Source organism: Suncus etruscus, chromosome 1 (assembly GCF_024139225.1).
Source record: "Suncus etruscus isolate mSunEtr1 chromosome 1, mSunEtr1.pri.cur, whole genome shotgun sequence".
Taxonomy (NCBI): Eukaryota; Metazoa; Chordata; class Mammalia; order Eulipotyphla; family Soricidae; genus Suncus; species Suncus etruscus.
Window position 1 is genome coordinate 131391591 of NC_064848.1, and position 19191 is coordinate 131410781.

Here is a 19191-nt window from a genome sequence, read left to right on the forward strand (position 1 = left end):
GGAGGACAGCACTGGGGTGGGAGTGCCCCTCATTTGTTGTCACCATGTACCATAAATAATGCTGTGAAAAATAAAAAGAAAAAAGAAAAAAATGAGGTACAAAGAATGAAAAAAAAAAGAATCCCAAAGTAGTTTTTAAATGTTACTAAAAGTAATAAAAATATTTTTCTTCCAGTTATTTATGATATTATCAATTAATGAATAATAGTTTAAATTATGTTTCAGGAGTTTTATTTACTCTTTAAGTTCTTGGCTGTGACAATAATTAGTATAAATTCCTACCCATTCAAGAACAACTGCTTTTCCATTCTTTGTACCAATTCTATAGCTCTGAGTCAAAGGGAAAAATTGTGTGATGCCCAGGTGGCAGCCCTGGCACTGCATCCTTCTTATTTCTGTTCTATCCTCTTAAAGTCCCTGTTAACTATAAGCCTAAACATACTAGTGTAATGGCTCTCATTCCTGAACTTTTGATCCTGAATAAAATAAAGTATATTTATGATTTTCTAGGCAATCACAGTTATTAAAACAACAACAACAACAGCAACAAGAAGGAATCAGATAATTGTGAACATATACAGGCACAAGTAAGAATGCCACAGTTAAAAAGAATCTGAGCAGATTTGGGATGAAAAGCAGAGACATTTTACTGACAAATAACTGAAGCCGGGAGCCAAAGACTCAGGAGGCAGCCTTCCTCTACTCTCGCTTTTTTCCCCTATAATTTCCATCTAAAGTGTAAGCTCTTACTTTGCTATTTCCATCTGATTTTTCTTTTCAAGTACTCTTAAACAAGAAGATAAATACAATACAAATGATAAGTAGGACAAAAGGATCTCTGTTGCTCTACTTATAAATGTATGTCATCACTTTACTTAGTTTCTAAAAGAATATATTTGTAATAAAAATATTCTTTTATTATAAGAATACCATTGTATAACCTTGTTATAAGTCAACCAAAAATACAAAATAAACTAAAAAAAATAAGAAAGATAGTACAATAAGATGCTCACCTGTTCACCATGCATTTTGCTGACCAGATTTAATTCCTGGTACCCAAAATAGTTCCTAGGTGATCATTAGGCTCAAAATCAGGGGTAGAAGTGATCCCTGGACATAATGTCAGGAGTAGGCCCTGAGTAACACTGAATGTGAGCCCCATAAAAAAAGAAAAGAAAAGAAAAGAAAAATAACCCTCAATATATTCTTTCAAATTCAAAACAAAAGAATTAAAGTTCAGCATAAAACTATTAAAGTAAGAAAGGCAGATCTTTGTCTATAAAGGCAGGTGGGAAACGTCTGCATCCACTCTGAGATTACCAACTGGGAGAGACTGAGGGGACCTGTTGCCTTTGAGTGTCTCTTTACTCTTCTGCTCCTGAACATCACCTGAGAGGGCCAAGAGAAGCCCAGAAAAACTGTCTCCTAGAGACATTCAAGCTGAAAGGCCAAGAGAGACTGAGTGAGTGAAAACCAGCTATCAGGGGTGCCCAGGTAGAAAAGCAGATCCTTTGTCTGTGAAGGCAGGTGGGAGAGGTATGATCCTGCTCTGAGATTACCAATTGGGAGAGACTGAGGGGACTGTTGCCTTTGTGTGTTTCTCTACACTTCTGTCTCCTGAACCTCTCCTGAGAGGGCCAGGAAGAGCCCAGCAAAAACTCTCTCCCAGCAGCTCCCAAGTTGAAAAGATAAGAAATACTTAGTGAGTGTAAACTGGCTACCAGGGCTGCCCAGGCAGAAAAGTAGATCCTTTGTCTGTGAAAGCAGGCGAGAGAGGTCTGCCCCTGCTCTGAGATTACCAACTGAAAGAGACTGAGGGGACATGTCACCTTGCATGTTTCTCTACACTTCTGTCTCCTAAACCCCTGCATTTTTAAGGGTGTCATTTGCTTGGATTATTTTCCTCAAGCCTTTGATTTTGAGTCTATGTTTGTTTTGACTATTCAAGTGTGTTTCACGTTAAGACAAGACAGACCAACAGACACACCAAAATTACACACAAAGATGATATTATATCCCACAACAATCATCTCCCTCAATGATATGGACTAAATACACCAATTAAGAGACACAGAGTAGCTAAATGATTCAAAAAAATGAATCCAACATTCTGCTGCCTACAAGAAACACCTGAATAGTCAGAACAAACATAGACTCAAAATCAAAGGCTTGAGGAAAATAATCCAAGCAAACTCACCCTTAAAAAAGCAGGGGTTTCCATAATAATATCAGATGATAAAAACTTTATACTCAGGAAAGTTGTAAGGGACAAAGATGGATACTTCATACTAGTTAAGGGATATGTGCAACAGGAAGAAATTGCACCACTAAACATATACACACACAATGAGAGACCAGCAAAATATTTAATACAATTATTAACAAATTTGAAAGAGGGTATCAATAATAACACAATATTTGTGGGAGACCTCAATATGGCACTGTCAACACTTGATTGGTCAATCAGACTGAAACTTGCAAAAATATATTAGCCCTGAAAAGAGAAATGGAAGAAAGAGGCCTAGTAAACATACATAGGACACTCCATTCCCAGAAACCTGGATACACATTCTTCTCCAATGTACATGAGTCATTCTCCAGGATAGGCCAAATGCTGGCACATAAAACATGAATAAATCTGTGTAAATCTGAATAAAATCTGTGTACCATAGATTCTGATAGTTTGTGTCTTCATTGTCATTTATTTCCAGGAAAGTATTGATTTCTTTTTTTTATTTCATCTAAGACCCACTGGTTGTTTAGTATTAGGCTGTTTAATTTCCAGTTGTTAAAGTTCTTCTGTGTCCCTTTGTAGTTCACATCTAATTTCAGAGCCTTGTGTTCAACGAAGGTAGCCTGCAAAATTTCTATCCTCTTGATTTTACACAGTAATCTATCTCTATCTGTATTACGAAATGTTCATCTTTGTTCCTTACAAATTTTCTGAGTCTAAAGCAAGGGTCTCAAACTTGCAGCCCGTGGGCCATTTGCAGCCCTCCCTTTGTGGCCTACGGCTGGGCCTTCAAATATCGCAGTATTTGCGATTATTCGCTTACCAAATAATCGCAATAAAAATTGCATTAGTGGGGCTGGGAAGGTGGCGCTAGAGGTAAGGTGTCTGCTTTGCAAGCACTAGCATAGGACGAACCACGGTTCAATCTCCTGGTGTCCCATATGGTCCCCCCAAGCCAGGAGCGACTTCTGAGCACATAGCCAGGAGTAACCCCTGAGCATCAAACGGGTGTGGCCCCCCCAAAAAAAAAACCGCAAAAAATTGCATTAGTAAGAAAAAAATCGCATTAAACATTTGCATACCCCAAGCAGTTCCGTTCGGGGTATGCAAATGTTTAATGTGATCTTTTGTGATTTTTTTTCTTACTAATGCAATTTTTTATTGCGAATATTTGGTAAGCGAAATCCCTTATGCGGCCCTGCCTCACCTGACTTTGCCTCCTGCGGCCTCCAGGTAAATTGAGTTTGAGACCCCTGGTCTAAAGTTTTTATCATCTGATATTATTATGGAAACCCCTGCATTTTTAAGGGTGTCGTTTGCTTGGATTATTTTCCTCCAGCCTTTGATTTTGAGTCTCTGTTTGTTTTGACTATTCAAGTGTGTTTCTTGTAGGCAGCAGAAGGTTGGATTCATTTTTTTGAATCATTTAGCTACTCTGTGTCTCTTAATTGGTGTATTTAGTCCATATCATTGAGGGAGATGATTGTCGTGAAATATAATGTCATCTTTGTGTGTAATTTTGGTCTGTCTGTTGTTTTGTCTTGTCTTAACATGGACCTTTCAGTTTTTTCTTTAAGGCTGGCTTTGCATCTGTAAAGTTTCTGAGCTGTTGGTTATCCATGAAGCTATGTATCCTTTGTTCAAACCTGAACATGAGTCTTGCTGGGTTCAGTATTCTAGGTGAAGCATTCATTTCATTCAGTCTTGTCACAATATACCACTACTGTCTTCTGGCCTTGAGAGTTTCTTGTGACATGTCTGCTGTGAATTTTAAGGATGCTCCTTTGAGCATCTTACTACTTTCAGTATTCAATCTCTATCTGTAAGATTTGTCATTGTGACTAGGATGTGTCTTGGGTGTTTTTCTTTTGATCTCTTTTAGCTGGTACTCTTTGGGCATGCAGAATTTGATTGCATGCAGTCTCTGGCTCTGGGAGTTTCTCTGTGATGATGTCTTTGACTGTTGATTCTTCCTGGGGATCCCCTTCCTGGCCTCTGGGATTCCAATGTTTATGTTGTTTCTGTTGAGTTTATCAAAGACTTCTATTTTCATCTGTTCACATTCCTGGAGTATGTTTTCCATGTATGATCATTTGCCTTAAGGTTCTTTTCTAATCACTTCTGCTGTATGGAGTTTTTCTGCATTTCATCTTCCAGTTCACTGATTCTGTCCTCGGCTGCTGTTACCCTGTTGGAGAGGCTTTCCATTGAGGTTTTCAGTTCAGCTATTCTTTCAGATCTTTTATTTCAGTTTGGAGTTTTCTAATTTCTATCTTTGTGTTCCATTCAGGTAGAGCTATATTTTCTTTGATTTTCATGAGGATCCTCCATCTTTCTCTTTTAAACTCTTTGAGATGACCAGATAGTTGGTATTTGGGTCATCTTCATTCTCTGTGCATGGTATTTCCCTGCATTGTTTCCCCATTGTCATGCTTGCTGTGTGGTTTTTTCCTACATTTTATGGTGGAGTTCATTTACTAGAAATGTGTGCGCCCAACCTGCTCAGGTGATTTTTTAGGACCTGCAGTGCTCATGAGCCCTCAGTATTGGCATTGGCGGTAGAAATCTGGACAGGTGTTCCAGGAAACTCAGCCTGTAACTCAGTTGGTCTCACACCCCTGCTGCTCAGGCACCCACAGTAAAGATGATGGCATCCTGGACTCAGTTGTTTAGGCGTGTCCTAGGCACCTCAGTCTCTGCTTTCATCAGGGATTCTGTGCAGGGGTTGGCCTCAAACCCACATTGTTCAGGCACCCACAGTAAAGATGATGGCGACCTGAACTCACCCTGTTCCAGGGTGTTCCGGGCACCTCAGTAGCTGTACTTCACTTGAAGTCTCATAGTTGTATTTAAAGAAACACCCAATTTTTTATAATGTGCTCCCTAAACTATAATACATCAATGAAATAAATTTTTATTAAAACAAGTTTAGAGGGGCCAGAGTGATAGCACTGCAGTAGGGCATTTGCCTTGTACACAGCTCTCCCAGGACATATCTAGGTTAGAACCCTGGCATCCATATGGTCCCCCAAACCAGAAGCGATTTCTGAGCACATAACAGAAGTAACCCCTGAGCATCACTGGATGTGGCCCAAAAAACAAAAACAAAAACAAAAAGATAAATGTAGAGTTGGAGAGAGTACAAGAGTTAAAATTTTCTGGCACCATATGGTCCCACAAGCACTTCTGTGCAAAGCATCAGGAAATCCCCCACCCCTCTGGCTTCAGTCCTCTAAAAATATGATAAGTTGACAGAAATGTACCAGAAAGTGTTCCTGGGCCTCCATAGTACCCTGGAAGTCCCTTTAAAAAGTAAACAAACAAGCAATAACAAACAATACCAAAACCAAATCAAAACAATAATAAAAACAAAAAACAAAAATCAAGATCATGCCAGGGAAATAGATACAAGAGTTAGAATACATGCCTTGTATACACTAGAGACTGATTTTGACCTATATCACCTCATAACTCCAAAGGTATAATCAAGTGTAGCTGTTCTGAGCCCTGAGCAGCACAGAATTACAGGGGTATATCAGTGAAACATCAAGACCACAAAAATGGGATGAGTATCATTGTTGTAATGACCCCAGTTCCTCTATCTACTACTGGGGTGGTCCACCAATATAGAAAGAAAATGATATAAATCTAAGTATAATTCATATATCAAAAAGACAAAATACAATGAAACATTATAATATATTCATTAAAATGAGGGAAGGCATAAAGCAAAGGTAGGAGAGGAGAAAAAATACAAAATGTCAATTTGTGTGGTGATAAGAATTTAAATCAAACTCTATCATTTGAATACAAATAATTTAAACACACCCATTAAAGGAAATATGTATAACACTGAAAAACAGCAACTATATACTATACATAAAACTCATGTTAAAATACTCATATAGGCTAAAAGTAAAAAAAAAAAAATGGAGATTGTATATCAAACTAGCTCTGCTAAAAAAAAAAAAGCTGAGGGAGCCAGAGTGATAGAGACCATAGTGGTAGAGTGTTTGCTTTGCATACCTCTGATTCCTGGCATCCCATATGGTCCCCTGAGCCTGCCAGGAGCTATTTCTGAATGCAGAGCCAGGAGTAACCCCTGAGTGTTGCTGGATATAGCCCAGAAACAAACAAACAAAAAAACCTGAGGGAGTTCTATTAATTTAAGACAAGCTAGACTTCAAAGAAAAGAATGTCAGGGATCAAGAGAGAGACTATAAAATTAAAGATTAATTTCACAAAAATAAGTGATCTTAAGTGCAGAAGCCTTAAAAGTCATGTAATCGTACATTGTAAATAATGATATAACTAAAAGGAAAATTGAACAAATAAGTTATTATGCTGAGAGATTTAAATTAGAAGTATATTCTATTTTTAAAGGACAGAAATGTGTAACTCCAAAGATCTATTACAGGAGTGGTCTTGAAAAAATAAGCAAAAGTCTGATTTGATACTTGGGGAGCTGAAATAATAGTACAGTGAGTAAGGGGCTTGTCTTGTACATAGCAGCCAACATAGGTTTGATCCTTATGGCCCCCAATATGAACCTCCAAGCCCACCAGGAGTGATCTCTAAGTACAAAGTCAAAAAATGGTCCCCGTGTTCCCAAAAAAAAAAAAACAAAGAAAAAATTGTTTGGAGATAATATAAAGGATGAGATTCTTTTATGTAATCAGCCCGGGGTTAATTCCTGGCACCACAGATGCTCCCAGAGCACTCCTCCCTGAATTAACTCCTAAGCAAAGAGTCAAAAATAGCCTCTGAGCATAGTTAGTATGTCCCCCCCAAAATCCAATAAAAATAAACAAATAAATATATTTGTTTTAATAGACATAAACTAAATGGTTATGTTATTACTCTGGATGTTATAATTACAGCTTACTGTATATTAAGCTTAAAAGCACATCAAATAACTCATTTTTATAGCTCTGTCTTATCATTTGAATTCTGGACTTTAAGAATATTTTATTTGGGACAGAAGAGGTGGCGCTAGAGGTAAGGCATCTGCCCTGCAATTGCTAGCCTAGGATGGAACATAGTTTGATCCCCTGGCATCCCATATGTCCCCCCAAGCCAGGGGCGATTTCTGAGAGCATAGCCAAGAGTAACCCTGGAGAGTCAAATGGGTGTGGTCCAAAGAAACAAAACAAATTAAAAAAGAGAATATTTTATTTTTCCACACATAAGTTTCTTCAATTAACAAAGTGTTTTATGTAAATATATAATAGCTATTGAATTTCTGAGCTTCAAAACTAAATTATGTTAATTTATATTCAACGCCATAGTGATAAATAGTTTCATTAAATATTAAGCCCAGCTGAACTTCATTTCAAATAGCAAATTTTGTTTTACGGTTATCTTTCATTATTATCTATCCAGTATTCAGTTTAATAACATATAAACAATTATGGTGATAGCTCAAGTTGCTTGCAGGGTAAAGATGCCACATTGCTTTATTATGAATTAACTATTCATTTATTCAATTGAAATGACCAACAATAAGTAGTGCAAAGTAAATGATACAAAGAAATATAGAAATTAAAAAAGTAGTTTAAGAGATTAAAAATGAATATATAAAAATTATAAAACTTTGAATGAAGACATGAATTTTAAAGTACAATGGTTTGTTGATTTAAACTGCAATCAGGACATAGTAAAATAACTCATATCTCAAAGCAAGAAAACTAAATGTAAACATGGAAAGAACTTATTAGACAAATCATAGGCTCATAAAGTGAGAGAGGATATTTTATTCTGCTTTTCCTGGGTATGATTAGAATAACAAGAGGAAATATATTATTCACTCTCATCTCTTTAAATTACAGTTTAGCAATCATCTTTTATGTCTGGCTAAGTTATAGAACAAATTGAACTTTTAGATACTTCCACGACCAAAAATCAGTATTCTGAAAAAAAATTTTTGATTGAGATTTACCTGTCATAAATTGACCATTTTCTTCAAACAGGAAAATGTTGGGTTTTTATTAAGCAATTTTTTAACTGTTCACAGCATGCTCTAAATATATCCAGCTGGCATAATTCCATTATCTTAAAATTGAGCATAGGTATCAATTATTTACTGGATAAAATATACTGATATTCTTTCCCTTTGACCAGATCATTATTTCAGTTTCATTCAACTACCACAGTGCATCAGAATTCAATTTCCCTCAACTTTCACTAAAATGTTAACCAAGAAAAGTACAACTTTAGAGGACATGAATTCTTGCTCATTCTTTCAGCCTGGCAAGGTAACCGGAAAGAGATGACACTTACCTGACATGCATTATAAAGGAGCTGGTGTTCCAGTTTTTTAATACCCAGAATCTGCTGAAACATTTCATAGAGTTGTTCCTTGCTCAGAATAAGTTCAGACACAGCACTAAGGGACATTCTGTTTGACTGTTTGCACAAGTCCTCTTCCCCCCTATAAATGGCATCATACTTGGCTATCCATGAGCTCAGCACTGTCTCTTTGCTCAAGCCATCAATTTCAGGCAAACTCCGCACACGTTTTTCTATGTTTTTCTTAAAGACCTCTCTGAAATCGTTTGCAGAACATCCTCCACTCTGAACCATTCTGGCCACACGATCGCTCTTCAGAAAAACCTGAAAAAGAAGAAGCAAAAGGAAAACTATTTAAAACAGGGATATTGACATATTAACATATTGGTATGACAATCCAGTTAAAAGAAATATATTGTTTTAACGAAGTTTATGAAATGGAACTTGAAGGTTCCAGACTTGCATTATAGTGTTCGGTGTAAGAATGCTTAAGAATTTTAGAATTAAGTATATCTGCAGAAAAGTTCTAATGTTTATGTTCAGAGAAGTCTAAGAAAAAGTGTTGTGAGATGTATAAGATAAAGATATGGTAAAAGCTTATTCTTTTGAAAAAGATGTATACAGTTTAAACTTTGAATGATATTATAGCAACTTTTACTGTACCTGTGCAAAATAACAACCACTACTTGTAAGTCCTTATCCTGCCTCTTGCAGAGAAAAATAGATCAGGACTTATGTACCCCTCTCATTTTGGGAAACGAAGAAGGGGCAGTTGCTAGGTTACACCCTAATTTACCTAAAACAAAGATCATCCCTGGTTCCTTTGTATGTCTGTTTACGACTTGGATTTACCCCAAAATAGAGATAGTATTTGTAAATCTGGATGGGACTGGCTCAAGATAGCTGAGCTATCTGTCCTTACTGCCACACCCAGGTATGTTCTCTGTGCTCAATAAAAAAAGCAGTTCTGGCAGGCAGCTGGCACTCCATACAAGGTAAAAGACTGCCAAACTAGAAGTGTTTCACCCTCAATTTGGTTTGGATTATTTCATTGCGACCCTGATTCACACTTATTCACCCAGGGTTGTAGATATGGCGCATGGGGTGACTTTACACTCAATTCTTTAAAAGCAGCTTAATATGATGGGAATTATTACTACAACTTTCCCATTTGTGCTCTGGCTAGTGTTTCAGCAGAAAGCAGAACCTTTACTGCTTGCTGAGAAAACAGCTGGTAAAGATAATAAGACTAAATCTAATTCATTTTAATTGTCAAGTACAGGTATGTTGCTTTGCTCATTCCCCTAATATAGAGATTACACATAGTCATGATTCCATTTATATTAGTCAATAAACCCAAATATTTGAGTCAGAATCCTCTGGAAATTTGAGCAAAGATAGTAAAGAAATATTTTTGTGTGAATTATTCTTTAATAATACGCTAATAATGTGTCATGTCTAGCATACAAGTGAAAACTCGTCATATGGACTATATAAATTTTGCTGCGTTAACTACTGTTTATCTGTCATTATTCCTAATTTCACTAGTCTTCTAACTTGTCACATGATCTCAAAACTTAAACTAAAACAAAACAAATTATCTAAGAGATTTCTAGTTGTCCACTAATATTAGGTAATATATTCTAAAGAGAATTTTCAATAAAAAATATGGACTAACATATATATTAATATAATTCCCAAGAAATGTCAGACTTGGCCTTAACCAATATCAACAAACTCTGTAAACACTCATAATATTCTGTCACCCATATTCGTAACTTTAGTATAGAAAATAATTTAACTTTTTATGTGCTTAAATTAAAATATAATTTATTTTTAGTGGCAGGTACAGGTACAGTGCTTTTGGAAATGATTAAAGATTGTGCAGGAAGGAAGTACTTGTATTTCATGCAGAGAGCCAAATTTGATGTCAAAAACATTTGGTCTCCCAAGAACTACCAGAAATAATCCCTGATTACAGCTTATTGTGGTCCAAAAGTAAAATATGTAGTACTTAGAAAGTGTAATAATATCAGGAAGGGTACTTTTCCATACATGACCTACTCAGATTTGCTTCATGGCATCCCCATCAAGTCCCCTGAGTCCTAACAGGAGTACAGAGCAAGGAAAATGCCACCACCAGGAATGACCCCAAACAAGAAAAGAAATAGTTATTTTAACTTATATTAATCAAGGATGGCAAAGTTAAGATATATAATAATATTTCAACTAAATAAGTCATTAACCTTACAGAACACATAGGAGTGACTCAATATCCTTTCACTTTCATGTCTTCATTTAACTATATCACTGTCTTTGTGATAAGGGAATTATATATAGACATACAGACAGTCTTTTTTTTGTTCCACTTTTGTGACAGCTTATATTGCTCAAGTAGTCAAAAGATTGGAGTCTGGCAATAATCGATTACTAATGAAAACAGTATCAGCACAATATTCAATACACTAAGCAGAGGTACTGAAGGGAAAAATGCTGGTCCTCTTGGCTTTCTTCTTACCTAGTGTTACATGGCAAGCCAAGAATACAGTCCCTTCAGACTTTTGAGAGTGCTTTCTTTGAAAAATTCTTCAATATTACCAAAGAATTCTGAAGTATGAACCTTAAGGGAACTTCCTCTTAGAGCCACAGGAGGTAATTTCTTTATGAGTCTCATTGATGAAGTACTAAAGTGAACTAAGATCTGTCACATATGTATGGTGTTTTCCTTGAACACAGTTTAGCCTAATTCAATTGCTGGCCCACCACATAATTCCTTGAGCCATGATAGGAGTGATCTCCAAGTGCAGAATCAGTAGTAAGTCCTGAGCACTGCTGGGTATGGCCCCAAAACAAACAAACAACAATATTGTTAGTGCTTCAATAAAAATTGGGAGAGCATGAGGCCCAACATGGTCTTCTGAAAGAAAATTAAGAATTTTCACCCAGCAGAGAATCAAGTATAAGGGTGACAGTGGTGCAGTTTTACTAAGTAGACTAAAAATCAGATGGTCAAATGCCCTCTGTGTTATGTGTAAAGACCAGGAATCAATGGTGATTAAGAAATATATATTCTAAAATGACGAGGAGCATAAATTTAAGAAATAATTAATGGCAACCTCACTGTAGATAACAACTGAGGAAACCAGTTGTCAGAGAAGTATAACAGACCAGGTGAAACATAGGAGTCCAGGGCTAGAGATAAAGGTTTCAGCAAGAGAGTAATAAAAACATGTTGATAACTGACAGATTGTAAAAACTAACCAAAAATATTGGTTCACAGTATTTTGCCAAAGTGGTTAGATTCTACCCATTAAGGGGTTATGCAAGATAACCCCTTAATAAGGAGTTATATAATATATAATATATATTATATATAATAGGATATATAAGCCACTGATAGAACTCGGGGAGAAAAAAAATCTAATCCCACCCAAAAATGGGTAAAAGAAATGAACAGACATTTCCTCAAAGATGAAAATTAGATAGCCAAAAGACAAAAAAATGTGCTACATTACTCATCATCAGGGAGAAGCAAATTAAAACAACAAGATATTTCTTCACAAAAAAAAAGATATTTCTTCACATCACAAAACTTGTACATGTCACAAAAATAAGAAAAATCAGTGCTGGTGCAGAGGTAGAGAGTAAGGAGCTCTTGTTAACTACTGGTGGGCAGGTAGACTGATCCAGCCTTTCTGGAAAACAATATGTATTTTCCTTACCAAAAAAACCCCAAAAAAACTAGAAATTAAGTGTCCATATCATCCAGCAAAACCATATCTAGGAACCCTAAAACAATAAAAAAAATGCCTTCTATACTCATATGTTCATTGCAGCACTATTGAGAATGGACAGAATCTAGAAACAATCTAGAGGCCCCAAAACAGATGAGTGGCTAAATAAATTGTAATACATTTACGTAACAGAATACCATGCAGCTGTTAGAAAAAATGAAGTCATAAATTTTGCTTATACGTGGATGGACATGGAGAATATTGTGCTGAGTGAAATGAGCCAGAGAAAAAGGGTAGACATAGAATAATCTCACTCATTCATGGTATATAAGAAAAAATATATGTGGTAATAATATCCAGAAATAGAGATGAAGCCCAAGAGGATAAGTCCACGGTAGGAAGCTTGCCACAAATAGTGTAGCAGTGCAGTTAAGTCCAGAGAACCGACTACAATAACAATGATAGTTGGAACTGATCATTGTGGAGCATTCAACCAGCATTGAATGGAGAGGTAAAGTGAATACAGGGTACCCCTTCATTAACAATAGTAAAAACAACAGAGTCTAAAAGCCCCAAAAGCAGCAAGGTAAGGTAGACTAGAGGAAAGAGGGAACAAGGGAGGATGAGAGGAAAACTATTGATACTAGTAGTGGGAAATGCACACTGGTAAAGGTTGTTGTACATTTTACTACTATAACTTAATCATGAACAAATTTAACTGTGAAAAAATAACCTGTAGTATGAACAACCTTGTTGTAACCATGGCATTTAAATTAAAAAAATCACTTGAAGATAATAAAATAAAACACTATATGGATGAAAAAATATTTTTATCTCACTTATATTTAAATAAACACATTTTTTTTAAATTTAAAATAGCAGGACCACAACTGTGGCACAAGTGGTATGACATTTGCCTTGCACGTGCTAACCTAGGAAGGACTGTGATTCAATCCCCTGGCTTCCCATATGGTTTCCCAAGCCAAGAGTGATTTCTGAGCACATAGCCTGGACTAACCCCTGAGCGTCACTGGGTGTGGCCCAAAAAGATAGATAGATGATAGATAGATAGATAGATAGATAGATAGATAGATAGATAGATAGTTAGTTAGTTAGATAGATAGATAAAATATCACTCTCCAAATAAGTAGAAGCAGGGATAAACCGATGGGACTATATTAAGCTGAGAAACTTCTGCACCTGAAAGGAAATGTTGCCTAGGATGCAAAACTCATCCACAGAATAGGAGAAACTATTCACCCAATACCCATCAGGTAAAGGTTAATATCAGAATATATACAAGTAACTGACAGAACTTAAAAAGAAAAAATCTAACCCCATCAAAATATGGGGAGAAGAAATGAACAAAACAATTCCTCAAAAAAGAAATACAAATGGCCAAAAGGCACATAAAAAAATGCTTCACATCACTAATCATCAGGGAGATGCAAATTAAAACAATGATGTAGCATCTCACACCACGAAGACTGGCACATGTCACAAAGAACAAGAACAATCAGTGCTGGCTGGGAGGTGAAGAGAAAGGAAATCTCATTCACTGTTGATTGGAATGCTTTCTAGTTTAGCCTTTATGGAAAACAATATGGAGATTCCTCAAAAGACTGAAAATTGAACCTTTATATAATCCAGCTATACCATTCCAAGGAACAAAATAACACAATTTAAAAATGCCTTCCTCACACCAATATTCATTGTAGCACTATTTACAATAGCGACTCTGGAAACAACCAAGATGCCCTTCAACAGATGAATGGCTAAAGAAACTGTGGTACATATACACAATGGAATATCATGCAGCCATCAGGAGAGATGAAGTCATGAAATTTTCCTATACATGAATGTTCACGGAATTTATTATGATGAGTGAAATAAGTCAGAGGGAGAGAGATAGACACAGAATAGTTTCACTCATCTATGGGTTTTAAGAAACACAAAAGCCATTATTGTAATAATGCCCAGAGACATCAGAGATGAGGGCTGGAAGGACTGGCTATCAATGGGAAACTCACCACATAGAGTAGTGAGTTAATTTAGAGAGATGAGTATACTAACTATCATGATAATATTAATGAATGAGAGAAGTAAAATGCCTGTCTCAAATACAAGCAGGGAGGGGGGTGCAGAAGGAGGGAGTTGGGGAGCTTTGGTAGTGACGGTTGCTCTGATGAGGGGGGGTGTTGTTTTTTTATGACTGAATCCCAAGTACAATCAGGTATGTAATATGATGCTTAAAGAAAAAATAAAAATAAACTAAAAAATAAAAATAAAATGAGAAAAATGTAGAGAGAGAGAGAGAGTGTGTGTGTGTGTGTGTGTGTGTGTGTGAGAGAGAGAGAGAGAGAGAGAGAGAGAGAGAGAGAGAGAAGAGAAGAAAAAAGAAGAAAAGAGAGAAAGGAGTAAAATGCCTGCTCTGCAGGCAGGCAAGAGGAAGGGTTGGAGACAAACTGGGAACACTGGTGGCCAGAAATGTTCATGGTGGTGTACATTATAAGACTCAAACTCAATCAGGAACAGCTTTATAATCAGCTCTGTTTAAATCAAAGGGAAAAAAAGAAAAATGGAATACAAGGAAAAAAACTTGAGAATTTTTCTCTCTCTCCTCTCTGCTTTCTGTGTGTATGTCTGTTGAGTAGAGACTTGCAGGTATCAGCAATTATTAATTCAGTTAGTAAAGTCCAGCTTTGACAAGAAAATAAAGTGAAAAAAATTTTAAAAAAACAAAAAATTAAGCAGCAGGCAAAATGGAATCTAGAAGAAGCTGCTAAGTGTCAGAGAAGTAGAAAGAATAATATGACTATATAAACAATTCAGAGACAACATAGTCAAAAAAAAGTTCACTCAAAAAACGCAAAGAAAAGAGTGACCGTCATCCTCACTACCTGACCTTGGCCAAAGAGGATTTAACATGTGTTGAGAGTAAGTTTATCTTTGAAACACAGATGACACACTGCAATAAAATTAATGTAGCTTGGGCCAATGATAAAGTACATGGGGAAGGTGCCTACCTTGTATGTGGCTACCCCCAACCTGACCCCTGACACTGCATACCATCTCTTGAACAGTTACTTCTAAGCATTGAGGTAGGAACAGCAGCTAAACTATCCTTGACATGGCCCCACCCCTACTACCTACAATTTCCCTCAGTAAAGGAAGCAAATCTAAACTGTTTACTTAGAATCTAAAGTTAAAAAGGAAATGATATTGATGATGAAGGCAAACACTAGTCTGAATGATTTTTTTTCTTTTAGGCAAAGACATTAGAAAGGCTGTTTAAAATATGAATACAGGAAAAGAAAGATGGCATGTAACCTTGAACTTAATTTATAAAAGAGGCACAAGCTCTTTGACATACCAGGGAAGTGGTGAAAGATTGAATGTGTAAGAAGTGGTAGAGTTGAGAAGAATAAGCTGTGCAAGAGGAATAAAGAATAAAGACTGTGATGGTTTCAAAGGAAGAATAAGGTAACAAAAAGAAAAAGGTAACAGAAGAGAAAGTGGTTATTTTCAGAATATCTAGGACTAGATCTTTTCTTTGGTTGAGAAGTTTCCAATACTCAGCTGCACTAAACTTATATCATAAATTGTGATCCACCAGTTTTTCATGAGACCATTTCAGAGACAACTTCAAAGTTGGCTCTCTAAAACCAGCATACATCTCTTCTCAGATGTCCCTGTTGGTATCTTGACAGATTGATGGTATAACTTCTACTTAACACAATGGCTTACACTTGAATATGGCTTACTTAACACAAATTGCAGCAAAGCCAGAGTGATAGCACAGCAGTTAAGCTTTTTCCTTAAATGCGGCCAACCAGGGCCAGAGCTAGGGTTTGATCCTCAGCATCCCATATGGTTCCCCCAAGCCTGCCAGGACGGATTTCTGAGTGCGGAGACAAGAGTAACCCCTGAGCACTGTGCAGGTGTGGCCAAAACAAAACAAATATCTCAAATAGAATTCAAGTTTCCCCAGTAGTTGTTTTGATATCATGTTAGTATGAAGGATATCAGATAACAAATTTCCATCCTTTGGAAACCTAGAAATAATTTCCCAGCTCTCATCTACGTGCTAATTCTACCTCCATAGGACTTGTCACAAAACTACTAATTCTTACATTCCCTCCCAACTTCTCTCAAATCAATATTCACCTAGTTTATTCCCTCAGAAGAGTTCCTTCAGCTTCTGAGACTCAAATAAGAGAGAAATGAAAAATAAGTCCTTAATAGGTCTTTCTGCTTCAGAAGCTTTCCTAGCTACTGCCATATTACATTTTTCTCTATATTGTTTTCATTAGTATTAATTTTAATGATCATTTTAATAAATTCTATACTTTAAAATTCTTCATTGACTTCCTACCAATATTGCCAAGACCCCTGAGTTTCTACTTTGACAGGCCCCCAACTATCACAATAGCTTCATTGCCATTTTTCCCTCCACATCTAATGACTCTCCTTTCAAAAAATTTACTTTCCCTATCACCTACTGATGTGTCCTGGCTCTTCAAACCCCCAGCAGGAGTCTTTCTCAGACACTCTATCTCTATCCCCTTGAATTGGCTATATCCTGAGTGTTTTAAACCTGACTTTGGCATCTTCTTTTTGCTTCTTTTCAAAGAGTTATTTTATGACTGTTAAAGTTAACTGAAAATTTTATTACTGTATTTTACTCACTGGGCTGTTTCATAAAACCAAGACTTGTTTTGTTCTCTAATATAAATGCCATAATGGGTTCTATTCATAGTGCACAGAACCAGGTCAAACACAAAATAATTGTGTATAGGTCCAGACCAGTACTAAAGCAAGTAAGATGCTTCCCTTGTACTTAGCTGCCCTATGCTTGATCCCAGAACCCAGATGATTTTCAAGTCTGATGTGATCCATTAACAAACAAAACAAAACAAAACAAAACAAACAAAAAAAAACCCATGTGAATGAGAAATAATGGTTGAGATGACCAACTAATCCTTTAAACTTATTTATCTTTTACTTGCATAATTTAAGAGCCTAAAACTTGTACTGGTTTTAATCATTTACTGATATAAAGATAATACATTGGACCTTTTCCATGTTTATATGTGGAAAAGGCAGCCCAGAATTAAAGAATATTGATGGATGACTAAAATGAGTAAAACTAAACTAGTTTTGTGGGGGGAAGTAAAATGTTTTTCACCTTGAAAAGTAAGTTGCAGCCTGATTCCCAAATAGTAGTTTCAAAAATAGTTTTAATTATTAACATTTATGAAACTATTAAAATGACAGATGTGGCCTCAATAGGCATAAAATTTCTGACTACTGTCACCTTTCTTTACAATAGCTATCAAATATAAACTAGGTAGTATGACCACATGCCAAACTCAGGGCCTCCAGGTCTGGCTTTCATATATATCTAGGCTCTGGGAACCTTTATGATATGGTCTGGAGTACCTGCAACTGTTGCTGAGGTAGTACCAAAGCAGCCATGGGAAACCCATCCATATTATAAAACACTGATTAATGAGTATTCTGCTCCTCTAGAGATGATCTCATATTATTCATATAATTTTCATAATTACCATGATTTCTTCTCCATCAATCTCTTATTCAGATTTAGTACTTTTATCGAGAAATTCACTGACATAATTGTTTAGAGCAAAGAAAGATTGAATCCTGACTTTGTAATTCCAATGCAGTCTTCCTTTTCTCCCTCTTCTCCATGTCACTAAATTCTACTCTGCAGAAGAATAAATATCTTGAAAGTCATATGCTCTGATGAGTGTTGGCCAATATCTGTTATAATTAATAAATGATTTTGTGACATTGAATGTACAGCTAATTCACTGTACATGAATTAATTATAATATTGTAGAGGAATCTGAAATCAAAAATCGTAGCATGTTATGTGTGGTGCCTTTCTCCACATTTCAGTTATTTGACTTGTGCAATATCCCTCTTCCTTAGTACCATCAAGCAATTAAGCACTCTTTTAAAAATCTGTTCATCCTCTATGCCAAATACTTTCACTGAATGACTTAAAGTTCTGGTGAACTAATAACAAAAATGAAATGTGGTGACTATAAGAAACTTTATTTATAAAGGGCAAGTCTTTTCAGCTATCCAAATAAGAGATCAAATATACTTTTCTATAGGAGCACGTATTGTTCACACATTGCTTTTCAGCTGAACCAGACACTGCTCGATTCAAAAGGATTGTATAATGATGAGAAAAACATTATCTGCTTGCCAAACCATTGTGGCTATCAACAAGATGGCTCTGGGAAACCTGCCAGCATGTGTTCAGCCAAGAAATCTCTAAGAAAGTATACGAGCTATACTTTAAAAAAAGATGCTGTTTTCTCTTTAATTATGCCAAGCAAAATATTGTCTAATTATTCCTTATCAGCTATGTGAACTATGAAAAAAATAGTGGTACAGTTCTTTTTAAAACTTTAGTCCATATGTGGTGGCTGAAGCCATAATACAGCAGTAAAGCATTTGCCTTGCAAGTGGCCATCGTGATTCAATCCCTGGTTCAATCCCTGACATCCTGTATGGTCTCCAGAGCCTGCCAAATTTCCAAACACAGTCAGGAATAACCCCTGAGGACTGACAGGTGTGGTGCAATGCTCCCCCCAAAACAAAACAAAATAAAACAGTCTAGATGTTTTCAGTTCATGAAACCTTGCATCACTGATAAAATAGGTCTTACTAGACAGCAAATAAATTCTGGTTCTTGATTATAAAATCCCGTATTCCTTACCAGGCAAGTTTTATGTGCTTGAAATTTTCCTCTTAGAACATAATGTTGGAAAATTTATCACCCACAATAGTCTCCTTCAACTTACCTCTCCAGTATTCCTTTCAACTGGCTCCTGATTACCTATTTTATGTTGTAAGGATGGGACACATGTGAATCTCTGCACATTTCCTCCATCTTTCAAC

The 19191-nt window shown here is 36.2% G+C and overlaps 1 protein-coding gene across 1 annotated transcript in view; it reads right to left on the minus strand.

The window, feature by feature from the left end:
• CADPS2 (calcium dependent secretion activator 2) overlaps positions 1 to 19191 on the minus strand; it is a 613966-nt gene that overhangs the window by 366480 nt on the left and 228295 nt on the right. Inside the window, 1 exon segment of the mRNA XM_049771072.1 lies at positions 8513 to 8845. Coding sequence (XP_049627029.1) covers positions 8513 to 8845 — 333 coding nt within the window.